This window comes from Lepisosteus oculatus, chromosome 4, assembly GCF_040954835.1.
Source record: "Lepisosteus oculatus isolate fLepOcu1 chromosome 4, fLepOcu1.hap2, whole genome shotgun sequence".
In the NCBI taxonomy this organism is placed as follows: Eukaryota; Metazoa; Chordata; class Actinopteri; order Semionotiformes; family Lepisosteidae; genus Lepisosteus; species Lepisosteus oculatus.
The window spans coordinates 3,234,523-3,250,068 of record NC_090699.1 but is presented as its reverse complement, the minus strand read 5'-3'; the positions used below and the strand labels follow the sequence as shown (position 1 = coordinate 3,250,068).

Genomic DNA, 15,546 nt, shown 5'->3' with positions numbered 1-15,546 from the left:
GCCAATGGTCTGTTGTGCTGAGTTGCGATGTCCTGCCCCCGCCTTCCCAAGTGGTCCAGCGTCTCTGGGTCCAAATTTCCACCTCCGCGGCCCCCTCGTATCTGAAATATGTGCACACAAGTGCGTATTCGCGTCAGAGGGTAGGCGATCGTGTCCGCCGTGGGTTTTAGCGCGCTGTATTATACCCCTAGGGGGTCTGGTGATCCCGGGGTGTGAGCCTGGGTCAGACTGGCTGTCCCATCGGCCGGCTTAGCCGAGCTCCGCAGAGAGCCAGGACGCCGGTGCCCGATATGGACGGGCAGGGGCAGGCCGACGTGGTGGACAGGGGAGAGAGACTACTCCGAGTTCAACGGCGGTCTCCGGGACATCTCCACATGGATAGTCACGTCGTCTAAATCTGCCGGGGCTGAGCCTCTGGAGGGGCTGAGCCTCTCCGAGGGGAGAGGAATTTCTTAAGCGGGACCTCCCAAGGTGCTCTCAAACGCGAGAAGACCGGACATCTCGTGCCGGCCAGCGACGTGGGGGCTGGGGCGGTAGAGAGGTTCAGCGGAACTATCAACACAAGAATGTGGAGGCGCCGGCCCATAGAAACACCTCCCGCTCCACTGGGGTCCTAACTGGTCTCGTTTGCTCTTCTAACCCCAGTTCTCCCACACGGCTAGTGAGCGATCTCCGGCCTCCGTCCCACCAGACGACTCCCTTAAGGGCTGGAGAACAGTCTAGGGTGATCTCTGAACTGGCCTCATCACTCTGCTCTCCTCCCCACTGAGAGCTGGTGTGTGGGGAGCGTTCTGGCGCACTATGGCTGCGGTCACATCATCCTGGTGGGGCTGCACACTGGTGGGGGTGGAGGGGATCCCCATTACCTGTGAAGTGGAGTGTCCAGAAAAGCACTATGTAAGTGTGAGGAATTATGATTATTAAACCGTCCCAAGTTTTCACTCCAATGTGGGTGACCAGGTGCGGGTGTCCAGAATCAAGGGAGTGTTGGAGAAGGGGTATGAGCAGACCCTCACGGATGAAACCGTCACTGTCCAAGAGCGGACCCCCGGCTCCGAGACCCTCTTACAAACTGCAGGGCCACGCCGCTGACGACACGCAGGGCCCCTTTGACGCAGAAGAGCTACAGCAGGGAAACCGGCCGGCCGAGCGCTTCTCTTTCCGGACCCTGGGCAGACGGCACAATCTGGGGAGGAGTGAGGAAAGCAGGGAGAAAGAGGCAGGCAGGGGGCTGGAGGGAAACAGGGGCGTGTCCACGGTGCGCTGGTGTTCGGGGGAGGTGTGTCCGAGGCAAACTGTCCAAGGGAGTCCGAGGTGAATCCATGAGTGTAGCAATAGTCCAAGACCGGGTGTCCATCCTGACAGACGAACAGAGTTACAAGCCGGAGCGGGATCTGGCGGAGGGTCGGGGGAATTAAAGGGGGTCACGGGGCCAGACGCTCCCTCATCCCGGACCCAGAAGATCAGGACACCGTGATGAAGCCTGTGCCGCTGAGTCGCTCCTGACTTCTAGGTGTCCATCTTCCACAGCTGAGCCCAGATTGGCAGGAACGCCTGGCTTGTATAGCAGGGGGGGGCAGGAACCGGAGGCAGGTGCAGGAGATCAACACTAAACTAGGAAGGGCTGGAGCCTCCTTAAGAGGAGGGGCTTACGAGCGTGACAGACCGCATCCAGAAGATTCTAGCTTCCGAGGTGAAAGAGATATAGAGCTGATGAAAAAAACACAATGAACCGCAACGGCTTCTGTGTTACGCTGGCGGGTGATTCATCCTCAAAGATGTTTCCAAAGAACACCAGCGCGTGCTTCTCGGGGTATTCAGGAAGGGCGACTGGCCTGGACGGGAGCTGGGCAGTGGGCCTGGGAGAACTACACTACCCGCACACCCTACACACGGTAGACCGAGACGAAGAGTCTTCTGCGCGTCGGCGAAGAGGCCGGAGGCTGCAGGGACCGGCACCGCCCCCTCCCCCGCAAGGGTACGCCGGCGGCATCGAGCAGCTCGCGCTTGAAACGAAGCGCGCTGTGGACAAAACCAAGCTCACTGGCGTAGGTTTCAGACACGTCGGAGCCCGGGGAGGGGCCATCGGTGGGGGGGGGAGTGATATTGAGAGAACGATTTACAATTCGGGCGCACGAAATAACTTTTCGTCTTCTCCTTCGTTTTCTTTGTGTGACTGAAGTCGCACGCACACAGAAAGTGTCTAACAGGCCAGCATGATCCCCGGCTCCTAACAACAACGCTATCAAACACTATCAAACGCGTTACTGTGTCTTTATATCAGTGCAATAAAGCCAAACTGTCTGACACTGCTGTAGATTGGGAGAATGGAGAGAGATGAACTGATTAAGTTTTATTCTGGTTTGGGGAGGAGTTATTAGGGCACTGTAGCTCCTGTACTCTTGAACTTCCTAGTGAGGACTGCAGCTCTCTTTCACTGCTAGTGCCGCACCTGTCCTTGCGAAGGGCAGAGTTAGAAAACGTTATTTTGAGAGAAAACGAGGGAACGATTTAGCCTTTTCATGCGCACGCAGTGTAAATCGTTCCCTCGATATTTAACTTTTTTTTCCTTCCGATGGTCCCCTCTGGAAAAGACCACCCCATGAGCCGGGCTGTGGGGGTTGTTGGGAGGGATACCCGGTTTCTTATGTACAAGCATGACCCTCTGGCGAGGGTCATGGGTCTCAGATCAGGTGTCGGAAGTGTAAAATCCCCCCATCCTGTCAATATGACTTGCGGGTTTATCACCATGCGCGTCTATACACAGAAATCATAGAACACCCCCCTGCAGACAGCACAAACGAAGAAACCCCCCCCCCCTCCTTCGTCAGCGCTGCGCTCGTGTGCCGTTGAAGGTGGCGTCGGCGCTGCTGTCGTTCCCCAGATGTAGCGCCTTGTCGTTTCGGGGTCGTGACGTCACTCAGCCCACCCACAACCTCATAGGGGAACCGGACCGGTCTCACTCGTCAGTGCCAGGTCAGACGTCAATCGTTAGACGTTATATCTCGGGAACGAGAGCAGCAGGGAAGTTACTGTCACCGGCACAAGCGGGACCGAAACACGTTTGACGGGCTTTAATGCCGGCGCGCGCGGGTGACTGCGAAGATCCGCGGATCGATGACAACAGCTCGACTGTTTAAAAAGATGAGCCATGACCTTCCCGCAGTAGAACAAACAGCGGTTTAGATTCTGACGGCGGGGGACCCGGCGTGAAATATTTCCACTCGCCCCGCTTCACGGCACAGAATTTGAACGAGCGCCTCTGAGGGCTTTTTATTAAAGAAAAAAGCTGCAGCGTCCGACAAGCTTGTCTCCCTATCCTCTGAGCGACCCGACTCGCTGCGGGTCGGCTCAGCCCCCTGTCGCCACAGCCAGTGTCCACCAGGCCGCGCACACGACCTGGCGAAACACAGAGGACCGTCGACAAGGTGCGCTTTTCCCCCGCTCAGTGACCCTCCTGTACAACAGGGATCGAGACCTCCTGCCGTCACCGTTCCGGACCGCCCGTCAGAGATCCGGCAAACGAACCCACTCGCGGGAGCCGGAGGAGTGACCCTGCAGGAGATCTGCACCGCCAAACAAGCCCACGTCCACAGGGGAAGCCAGTGACCCCCCAAACCAGGGAGAGAGGAACTGAAGCCAAGCCCTGATCCTGAAGCCGTGGTCGAAGGAGAGAACCAAGAGTCCGTAACCACAAATCAGCAGAGAGGAATAAGGCATTTTTTTAATTAATATACAAAAATAACAAGTCACAACAAAAAAAATCAATCACGTTGCAGAGCGCAGTCCATCCTTATCCTAAACCAAAAAGGGTTTTCCCCCGCTCCTCGGCAGCATGGTAGCCCTGCTGGCTGTACTCGTATGTACTCATGGAGCTGGTGGCTGAGGGGAGAATGCTGACCAAGCTGACAGCCATCCTGAACGACGCCTCTCCTCCGCTTCATGGGACTGTTACTGGGCAGCGGAGCACCTTTAGCACCAGACTGCTCCAGCTGCGGTGTTCAAGGGAACGTTTCCGCAGGTCTCTCCTCCCGGCGGCTGTCAGGGTGTAGAACGCTGCCCTAGGCGAGGACTGTCAGCCCTTCGTCTGCTCATCTATGGACAGCACGGTGCTCCATTGGACTTTTTGGACACTCAATCTGTATAAACCTATGCATATTTTGCACATATACAGCGACTATGATCAGCACATTTTGCACACACCTGTGTATTTATTCATTGTTATTTATTTTGTTGTCTTTTGTTTTATAACTACTCCGATGTCTGTTTTTGCTTGTCTTGGGCTGGCCTGCTGTAACACATCAATGTCCCTACGGGATCAATAAAGTCTCCTCTATCTATCTATCTCGGCCGCCTGCGCGATTCACCCCTCCCACGGCCGCTGGGACGAGAAACTAGGCGTAGCGCGACACAGCGGCTCACACCGAGGACCGGCGCTGAGCGGGGAGGGAGGGGGAACCGTGCTGGAGGACCAGGCGGGCCGGGGGTGTGGTGGGGGAGACGCGCTCTGAGACGCGGTCTCGCTTGACTCGGGCTTCTGCCTCTTCCGCTGCCGTGCCTGCCCGTCGGGGGTGTCGTCTGTGAGGACCCCTGTGCGGCTCTGTAAGAGGGCCGAGGTGTGGGTGGAAGTATCGGCGGCGTTTCAATTCCCCGGGTCGCCGTCTGGGCGAGAACAGCGGGTTATTAAACCGGCCGGAAGGCAAACGCAGCTGAACGAAATCGCTCGGCGACAGCTCGTCGGATGATCTCCGGGCGGCCCCATGCGCAGCATCCATCGCCTGTACCTGCGGGTCAATCTGTCCTCAGATCCAGACTGAAGACCTACTACTGCAGCCTAGTCTACTCACAGCTGACATCATAGCCTGTACCTACGAGTCAATCTGTCCTCAGATCCAGACTGAAGACCTACGACTGCAGCCAAGTCTACTCACAGCTGACATCATAGCCTGTACCTACGAGTCAATCTGTCCTCAGATCCAGACTGAAGACCCATGACTGCAGCCTAGTCTACTCACAGCTGACATCATAGCCTGTACCTGCGAGTCAATCTGTCCTCAGATCCAGACTGAAGACCTCCTACTGCAGCCTAGTCTACTCACAGCTGACATCATAGCCTGTACCTATGAGTCAATCTGCCCTCAGATCCAGACTGAAGACCTACTACTGCAGCCTAGTCTACTCACAGCTGACATCATAGCCTGTACCTACGAGTCAATCTGTCCTCAGATCCAGACTGAAGACCTACTACTGCAGCCTAGTCTACTCACAGCTGACATCATAGCCTGTACCTACGAGTCAATCTGTCCTCAGATCCAGACTGAAGACCTACTACTGCAGCCTAGTCTACTCACAGCTGACATCATAGCCTGTACCTGCGAGTCAATCTGTCCTCAGATCCAGACTGAAGACCCATGACTGCAGCCTAGTCTACTCACAGCTGACATCATAGCCTGTACCTACGAGTCAATCTGTCCTCAGATCCAGACTGAAGACCCATGACTGCAGCCTAGTCTACTCACAGCTGACATCATAGCCTGTACCTACGAGTCAATCTGTCCTCAGATCCAGACTGAAGATCTACTACTGCAGCCTCGTCTACTCACAGCTTACATCATAGCCTGTACCTACGAGTCAATCTGTCCTCAGATCCAGACTGAAGACCCATGACTGCAGCCTAGTCTACTCACAGCTGACATCATAGCCTGTACCTGCGAGTCAATCTGTCCTCAGATCCAGACTGAAGATCTACTACTGCAGCCTAGTCTACTCACAGCTGACATCATAGCCTGTACCTCTGAGTCTATCTGTCCTCAGATCCAGACTGAAGACCCATGACTGCAGCCTCGCCTCCTCACACCTTACATTATAGCCTGCTGCAGCCATGGCTTCTGGTGCTGCTGTACAGGTCATTGTGTGTCTCTGTGTTGGCCCACCAGGCAGATACATCTGATCTGAACAGACTATCCTATTCTCCTCCCCACGTCTGGATGGCACCCAGGCTGAGCACCATCTGAGCTGGATGCTGCATCACTGCCATGGATCCAAGAGGGACATCGTTGATATAGCTGTCGTTTAGGAGGATTTACTGGTCCACAGAGATCTGCATGGAGTACTGACACACAGAAGATGGATTAATACCCTCATTCATTTATTTCTTTTTGAATTCTATAATGTTAGCATGCCCAAAGGGGTTGGGCAGCCAGCTGACCTTGGACCCCCAGAGGATTTTTTCTCTCCTTACTGAGGGGTTTGTGGTTCCTCTCCTCCGTTGTCTCCTTGTCTTTTCTGTTCTGTATTCACAACTTGAGGGTCACTTGCTATGTTAAGCACCTGGGGGCAACTTCGTTGTGAAAGGCACTATATAAAAACACCTTGAAATGAATGGAATATTCTGTCAAGATGAACAACACGAGTGCTTGTGCCTAGTGCTCTGCTGCTCTGAAATGATAGATTATACGGTCGCATTGCCGCCGCCGCCGCCGCCAACCTGATTCTCTCAAAGTTATCGCTCTCCGGCTCTACTGCAGCAGCCCTGAGCGTCACACGATGAAGCAGTGCGGACGTCATCTCTGTTTAATTTCATTTAAACTCGTCTGGATCATTCTGAAGTGATTTCGTCATGTGTACCCGTTCTTTTTATCTCGAGATGTTAGATGTTCTCTGGTTTGGATTGTATTTCTTCTGTTACCGTTTATGCAGAAAGTTAAGAAAAAGACCGTTAGTGGTGGTGGTGGCGAGGGCGCAGACCCCCCTGAACCCCGAAAGCGCTACATCATTATATGGCTCTGCGGCTCAGGACCTGCGCCTCCTTCAGGTGTGAAGTTCACAGCTGATAAAAGGAAGAGGAGCTGTTACCTGTAGAAATTCCTTAACTTCCTTCATGTTGTCCTCAAAGACAAACTGCAGGCAGCACAGATAAAAAGACCATTACCTTTGCTGACCGCCCTGTCTTTCTCACACCTGAAGATGCTCCACAGCCGGGGCTGGAGGGAAACAGGGGCGTGTCCACGGTGCGCTGGTGTTCGGGGGAGGTGTGTCCGAGGCAAACTGTCCAAGGGAGTCCGAGGTCAATCCATGAGTGTAGCAATAGTCCAAGACCGGGTGATCCATCCTGACAGACGAACAGAGTTACAAGCCGGAGCGGGATCTGGCGGAGGGTCGGGGGAATAAAAGGGGGTCACGGGGCCAGACGCTCCCTCATCCCGGACCCAGAAGATCAGGACACCGTGATGAAGCCTGTGCCGCTGAGTCGCTCCTGGGCTTCCGGGTGTCCATCTTCCACAGCTGAGCCCAGACTGGCAGGAACGCCTGGCTTGTATAGCAGGGGGGGCAGGAACCGGAGGCAGGTGCAGGAGATCAACACTAAACTAGGAGGGGCTGGAGCCTCCTTAAGAGGAGGGGCTTACGAGCGTGACAGGTGTTTGTATTAAGGATTCCATTTGCTTGTGGTTCTCTTCCTAAAAGAGGGAACTTGCTTGTGTTTTAGGATGCCTTTGTTGTAAAAGACTTGAGGACAAAATCCTGGCTTTTCTCAGGAGTACAGCCCTGAGATTCCAATTGGTTGTGACCTGACGACCTCTGAAAACGTCACACTGAACACCAGTGAATCTCAGCTGCAGGAGGGACTTACTGTATCCAGACTGATTAACTTCTCAGAGGTGTTGACAAGAAAGTGGGTTTCCATCACAGCACTGGAGTACTGCTTTACACAAACAGTGGTGGGAGTGTGAAACAGGTTCCACAACCCCTTAGAGTAACATGAGATGAGATGGTCAGACTAAGGAGTTTCTAGTAATTATCAGACACGCGGGGTGTTGTCAGTCCCTGTGGAAGGAAGGAGAGCTGTTGCACACATAGATCAGGGGCTCGCTGTTGCGCTGGGTGGATGGAGATCACAATCACACCCACATGACACTGCCCTGTCCATCTGCTCCTCTAGCGTCTCTCGGGGGAGAGATGGGCTCGTGACGCTCTGCAGCGCTCCGCAGGTCTGTGTGGCTCACAGGGGGGTCGCTGTGCAGGTGAAGCACGAAGCCCTGGACGTACCCTGCTGGCCCACACGCTGCAGGGCAGAGCCAGACAGCAGGCTGGGCTCACTGGCCTGGAGAGAGAGACACAGCAGGCTGGACTGCTCGCAGTAAGAGCTCACACCCGGACAGTGAAATCCTCTGCACCATGTGGAGCTGTGACACCCCTCTGTCAAAACACAGCTGGAGGAGATCCTGGAGCCAAATAACTCCCAACGATTAAACAGCTGGATGGGCCAGCAGGCCTCCTCTTGTCTGTCACCATCATGCTCTGATCTTCTCATGCTGTGTGAGCGAGTTAGTATTTTATTGTTTTGATTATTGGGAACACAAACAACTGGATTGACTTCACCTGAGCAGCTACTGACATCGACGTTTATTAAAAAAACTTCTTTCTGTCAGTCCAAAATGACACAGTAAGTCACATCTCTTACAACCCCACACCTTCCCCAAACAACAACCACCAAAGCCGTTTCATAACTGCAGCTCTAAACCACACCCCCTAACAACCCTAATCACACCCCTAACAACCATAGCCCCTAATACTCACACCCCTGCAGCTCTGTGCAGATCCAGGAAGTGTCACTCAGAGATCAGTTTCGTTTTACTAGAAACAGCCTCACTGCAGCTCCGTCTCTACTGCTCTTCTCTGTGCAGCTTTTACTTGTCAGAAAAATGGCAGAAGGCACTTTTCCATTTTCTCAGGACCAGTTCTGCTGCTCAGTGTGTCTGGATTTGCTGAAGGATCCAGTGACTCTGCTCTGTGGACACAGTTACTGTAAGGGCTGTATTAAGAATTGCTGGGATCACGAAGATCAGACTGGGATCTACAGCTGCCCCCAGTGCAGACAGACCTTCACCCCAAGACCTGATCTTCACAGAAACACCATCCTGGCTGAAGTGGTGGAGAAACTGAAGGAGACAGGGCTCAGTGGCCCTCCTCCTGCTCACAGTCCTGCTGGCCCTGGAGATGTGCTGTGTGATTTCTGCACTGGGAGACAGAGGGGAGCTGTAAAATCCTGTCTGGTGTGTCTGGCCTCTTACTGTCAGACTCACCTCCAGCCTCACTATGAATCTCCTGCTTTCAAGAGACACAGGCTGGTTGAGGCCACAGGACAACTGCAGGAGAAGATCTGCTCCACTCATGACAAACTCCTGGAGTTCTATTGCCGTACTGACCAGAAGTGTGTTTGTTATCTTTGTGTAATGGATGAACACAGAGGCCATGATACTGTTTCAGTTGCAGCAGGAAGGACAGAGAAACAGGTGAGGACTTTGAGACTGTAATTAAGCTCTCAAGTACAAGATGAAAAAAGGACATATAGTATATTTGGTGCTCTAAGTGATCTCTGGACTGTATTTACTGTATCTGTAATGCTGGATTTCCACTGCTGAGTCCTGCTCGTGTACTCAGCTGAGATCCACACTGGTTGTGTCTCTGAAGTGTCTCCTGTTCTTCTGTCTGTTGTTCATTATCTCCTCCTCCTCTCCTTCACTGTTTCCCTCTTTACTGTCCTCATGAAGCACCAGTGAACCTGTACAACTGCAAACAGCACACTCAACACTTCTAGAACAGGCTGCACCCTCATTAATGCACAGCACACTGAACACCTCTAGAACAGACTGCACCCTCATTAATGAAGTCCTGCTTTAATTTCAGCACAATAGTATTATTATTTATAATAATAAACTCTATTTTTATATGATAGACTTAAAATGGCTTCTCAAAGCACTTTACAGAACACAAAAGGTAGAAGGTAGAAGGGGGTTTTGGAAAATAGTATAAAAGCAAAGAAGCAGAAACAAACCCAGTTACTTTAAAACCCTTCTGAAACAGAAGATTTTGAGTCTGGATTTGAAAGAGCTCAGGGAAGGTGACTCTATGATATCCATAGGGATAGAATTCCAGAGCTCTGGGCTGCAGCAGGAGAAGCCCTGTCACCCAGAGTGCTGGCTTGGGGGACAGACAGGAGACCAGAATTAGAAGAGTGAAGGTTGTGAGGTGGGGAGTAGGATGATAGTAACTCTGACAGGTACTGAGGTGTCGAGCCATGCAGAGACTTTTAGGGGATCATGAGTCAACATGAAACCTGATAGGAAGCCAGTGCAGGGACTTCAGGACAGGAGTAATGTGATCACTTGCACTAGACCTGGTCAGAATTCTGGCTGTCATATTCTATACATACTGAAGTTTGTTCAGTATGGGTTTAGATACCCCAGCGAGTGGAGCGTTACTGTAGTCAATATGAGTAAAGATGAAAGAGTTGACTAGCTTTTCAGCAACAATTAGATATAACATAGGACGCAGCCTGGCAGTATTTCTGAGGTGGACGAATGATGTTTTGATAATTTGTTGAATATGTCATCCTGGATCAGATATCACCCCCAAGTTCTTCAATTTTGACTGTGACTCCAGTACAGTGTCATCCACAGATAAGGATACTGCATTGGTGTGCCAAGAAGCATGACTTCTGTCTTGTCGCAGTTTAAATGAAGGAAATTGTGAGTCGTCCATGTGTTTATGTCAGAGAAGCAATTAGAGCAGAGACATGTCAGCGTCAGTTTAGTATGGACGTACTGTACTGCAGATTTGAGTATCATCAGAACTCATACATGCTGAAGGGTAGGGGGCCAGTGTCAACCCCTGAGGAAGACCAGACTTAATGAGTCCAATTTCAGAGCTACAATCGCCGAGAGAGACAGAGTGAAAGTGATCAGTGAGGTAAGACTGGAACCATTGAAGAGCAGTGTCAGAAACTCCAAATACAGTCTCAAGACAAGAAAGTGAGAGGTCATGGCTGACAGTGTCGAAAGCAGCACTGAGCTCAGTAAGAATGAGGACAGAAAGAGAACGAGAATCAGAAGCCGTTAGAAGATCGTTAGTGACTTTGACCAGGGCACTTTCTGTGCTGTGAGGTTGTCTGAAACCATATTGGAGTTCAAAGTGGATTATTTAACTGGAATCTAACAGCACACTGTAAACTTTCTGAATGAAAAGGTAATGAAAGGGTATGAAAGTTGGAGAGAGGGTGAAAGTTGTTCAGGCTGTCCAGAGCCATGATTCTCTTTCTCACACAGGGGTAACAGCAGCAGTTGTGAAGCCACTGTTACCACATCAGTGCTCAAGGATTCATTTATTATACTGAGGACTATGGGGCAGAATGCAGAGAAACAGGATTGAAATAAAGTGCTGGGAAGGGGATCTAATAGGCAGGTGGTGGATCTCAGACACATAAACCAGTTAACTGTGGTATAAAACCTTCACCTGCTTTATTAAATACAAGACTCACGCTGGGCTCTGCTGGAGTCAATCTGACACAGAACATGTTTCCTTTTCTCCTCTGAAATGATCTGAATTTTCCCAGAAGCAGACAGGATGTGAGATGTGGTCAGACACAGGGTCTGCCTGGTCCAGAACCTCATCCAGCGGTCAAGCACGTCAGCCACAGGGTCTCCTCTGACCACTCAGAGAAACTAGTGGCAACAAGGCTCATCAGCACTGCTGTAGTCCTCTGTTTTGAGATGCCGAGAGCAGTCAGGACACTAGTGTATATTGAGATGAATGAAATCTGAAATCTCTAGATTATGAAGGAACAGGTAATAGGTTTATTCTTCTTCAGGTGTGAGAAGGCTCCACGGCCGAAACGTTGTGTTTTCTTTCTTCTTTTTTTCAGTATGGAATAAACCTATTGCTTGTTCCTTTGCAGCCTACGCATGCTGATGCAGCTCCCCACCTGAACTATCTCTAGATGATGTTTTATATATCATTTGAAACACAATTGTCTTCTTTTTACATTTCACCTCACATACAGATGTGCAGACCCAGGTGTCAGGTGTCTGCTGCGCTGCACACGCTGCCGGTGTAGATTAGACATGAAACAGGAGCATGTCAGACAGGACCAGGAAACACATCTCGTGTGGATAAGACATCAGGGATACAGAGTGTGGATTTCCCAGGGTGACTCTAAGGGGTGTCTCTGTGATGTGATTCTCTTACAGCAGAAATGTCCTGAGTGTCTCTGTTTCTTCACAGAAGCAGCTGGGGAAGACACAGACACAAACCCAGCAGAGACTCCAGGAGAGAGAGAAGGAGCTGCAGAAGCTGAGACAGGCTGTGGAGTCACTCAGAGTGGGTATTTACCAGAGGAGTGGACACACAGACACACATTTGCACAGCTGGACACTGGACAGTACCCTTTGGAAACAGAGCATGCAGCATAATGTAGTTTGAGTGTTTTCCTGTGCAATAATCCACTGTGTGTCTCCTCCCTCAGAGCTCTGCACACACAGCAGTACAGGACACTGACAGGATCTTTACTGAGCTTATCCGCTCCATTGAGAGAACACGCTCTGAGGTCACAGAGCTGATCAGAGCTCAAGAGAGGGCTGCAGTGAGTCAGGCTGAAGGACGTCTAGAGCGACTGGAGAAGGAGATCGCTGAGCTGAAGAGGAGAGACTCTGAGCTGAACCAGCTCTCACACACAGAGGATCACATCCATTTCCTCCAGGTAACATCACTGCTCTGTGACTGCAGTACAGAAGGGTGTCTCTCACACAGACTGCTCCTGGCTTCTCCCCAGGAATGTGTGTTGTGTTTGACTGGAAACTCCTCTTTCTCTTCCCTGCTGCAGGATTTCCAGTCTGTCTGTGTCCCTCCTGGAGCTGGAGACTCACCCAGCATCCCTGTCCGTCCACACTTCTCTCCTGAGGCAGTGAGGAGAGCTGTCTCTGGACTGAAAGAGCGACTGGAGGATCTCTGCAAGAAGGAATCAATAAAGATTTCCACAACAGGTTAGTAGAGAAACACACTGATGTTTTTCTGGATAGCTTATATATTTCCTGTTTTTCTCTTATATTGTCAATGTATTTTTTGTGCAGTGACTGTATTTATCAGAGCAGCTTATCAGTCAATGATAAAAAATCTAGATGAAATGTCTTAAAATCTCCAGTCTCACAAATCTGTGTGTTGTTATATTGTGATGTATATAGTTTAACAGGAACGTTTTAATAGGGGCTAAAGTCCCAGTCCAGTAGAACGTTATTCCTGTTACTCTGTTACTGCAGCCCTGATGAGACATTTCTCTGTGTGTCTCCCCAGTGATTGAAGTCTACAGTCTGCTGACTCCAGAGCCCTGGTCCAGAGCACAGCTTTTACACTGTGAGTCTGTTTTCACAACAGTTCCCCTCTGAAATATACCTGGAGCTCAAACACACAGCAGGAACAGTGATACAGAAACTGATACGCACTCTGACACACACACTGATTCACACTCTGATATATGCTGATACACGTCTGAATTCAGAAAGTCAAGCTTGCAGACAGTCACTCTGTGTGGATCAGAGACACACTGTGTCAAACACACAGATGGACACAGAAGTTCCAGTGGGTGTAGTTTATTTAAGAAAATGCACTTTATTACAACAATGTGCAGTGCACAGTGCTTACAGAGAATACAATTCTGACAACAACTCTTCTACAGAATTTAAATTGTCTCAAGAAGAGTGATTGTCTATTATCAATCATTCTATTTTGCAAGTGGTCAGTGAGGCTGGTTCACACAATAAGAGCCCCTCCAAGCCTCCTGGGTGTTACCACTGGCTTCAGTCCTGGCTCTGAAACTACGATTGTCCATTTTTCAACAGGAGCACTAAAGAACTGTTTTTCTGAGTTTTCTTCAGCCCTCAGTACTGTCCAGTGCTCTTTTGCTCTGATGAAACAGTTCAGCAGTTCAGGAGTCGTATAGAAACCAATGTCCTCAGGTAGCGGACTTGGGGCGACCTGGTGCTGGGCGGGTCTCAGGACATCCGAACGTCAATGATGAGCGAAGGGGAATGAGAGACCCGGAAATATATATCCCCAGAGACAGAGACACCGGAAGGACAGCAAAGCACAAGGAACTGGGGACAGGACAGAGTAGGAGCGCCCTTTGGCTGCAGAGGGCATGACACCTCTCTGGTCACCAGCTCTGGTGCACAGTCATCCAGCTGAGGGCCTTCAGCTTGTTGTCTAGTCCTCTGGGTTGAGTCTTTACCCAGGTCTCCCATGGGATCGTCAGCCCCTCCCCGGTGACCTGTAGGATCATCTGTCTCTCCCTGGTGACTAGTTCCTCCTTCCTCTTCCTTGTATAGTGCCTTTTGTTGGTGCAGAGCTCTGGCTGTCTCATGGCCTCATACCTCCTAGTAGGTCTTCGGTCAGTTTTCTGCTTTAGTACTAGTGTTTAACACCGGATCAGATGCTTCACTGGGAGGGAGAACCACAGCCTGACAAAGTACTGAGAATTGTGACTGATGGGGTCCAGCCCCTAGTGACAGAGGTTGCAGAAGAAGATGCAGTGGAGTTTCAGGGGGAAATTCGGCACATCTCTCCCCCTTCCCCACTGTCTGGCACATCTGGTTCCTTGTGATGTACTCGTACCTGTTCCACTATCCCTTGCAGCGCTTGTCTGAGTCTGGCTGACAGAGGGTACACCACGACCAGGTCAGCTAAAGCCAGCAGGGTGTCTGCCTTCAGCACCCTCACTTTCCCCATGAGAGTCAGCGTGCGAGTCTTCCACAGGCCCAGTTACACGTTGACCTTGACGGTCCTCTCTGTCCAGCTTATGTTCTTGTTGTCCTGGCTCTGGAATGAAACCACCAGTATCATTAGGGGCTCCATGCAAAGCTTGAGACCTTCTGGCGGCATGTTTCTGTCCCTCAAGGGTCCAAAGAGTGGGCTGCTCCCTAACCTGCAGCCCACTCTGCAACCCCCTGTCTGAAATCAGGAACAGCGTCATGTGTACTGGGAGATCTTGAGGACTTCCCCTGTGCCTCTGCCTACAGCTCTGTAATGAGAACATAGAGAAGAGGTGAATGAGGACACCCTTGTCCTACTCCAGATTCCTGGGGGATGAAATCCCAAAGATGTCTGTTCATGTTGACCCTACTGCCCACTTCAGAGTACAGTATCTCTGTCCAGCAGCTGAGACTTTCTCAGAATCTGAAGTGCTCCAGCCCTCTGAACAGATAGCTGTGGTTTACTGTGTCGAAGGCTTTCTCCTGGTCCAGGCTCACCACCATCATGGGCACGTTCTGGTCCTCGGCCCAGGTGATGGCATCTCTGGTGAGCTGGAGGTTCCAGCTGACTTTTCAACCTCCCACCCCACATGTCTGGTCACTGTTGGTGATGTGGGGCAGGGCGGTCCTCAATCTAATGGCCAGTAGCTTGGACACGATCTTGATGTCCATGCAGAGCATCTTTTGAACCCCTCCTGAAGTGCTGAGAGATGACACCTTCCCTCATTCTGTGTCCAAGCTTTTTTGCTGATGGAAGAGCTCTTGTTCCACCTCCACCAGGTCTGCCACTGGGGTGTCCCAGAAGCAGGTGTAGAATTCCTTGGGAAGTCCGTCTTGCCACAGCCCTTTGCCATTCTCCATCTGCCAGAATGTGTCAGAGTCTGAGACCCTGGATTTGTGAATAACTGGAATATTCAGGAGCAGAGCCAGTCCCACAATAATGATGGTATGATGACAGTGCTCTTCC

The 15,546-nt window shown here is 51.1% G+C and overlaps 2 protein-coding genes across 3 annotated transcripts in view; one reads left to right on the top strand and one right to left on the bottom strand.

The window, feature by feature from the left end:
- LOC138238041 (E3 ubiquitin-protein ligase TRIM39-like) overlaps positions 1-15,546 on the bottom strand; it is a 373,132-nt gene that overhangs the window by 280,888 nt on the left and 76,698 nt on the right. The gene's annotated exons all lie outside the window — the stretch shown is intronic.
- Positions 1-15,546, top strand: part of LOC138238043 (E3 ubiquitin-protein ligase TRIM39-like) — a 54,030-nt gene that overhangs the window by 30,539 nt on the left and 7,945 nt on the right. The window contains exons 1-5 of one of the 2 annotated variants that reach the window (XM_069187848.1): positions 8,014-9,293; positions 12,061-12,156; positions 12,302-12,535; positions 12,659-12,818; positions 13,126-13,185. In XM_069187848.1, the coding sequence (XP_069043949.1) occupies positions 8,703-9,293; positions 12,061-12,156; positions 12,302-12,535; positions 12,659-12,818; positions 13,126-13,185 (1,141 nt within the window). In that variant the 5' untranslated portion in view covers positions 8,014-8,702. Of the gene's footprint in view, positions 1-8,013; positions 9,294-12,060; positions 12,157-12,301; positions 12,536-12,658; positions 12,819-13,125; positions 13,186-15,546 lie in introns of those variants that run through there. The other variant, XM_069187849.1, reaches the window with a different exon arrangement.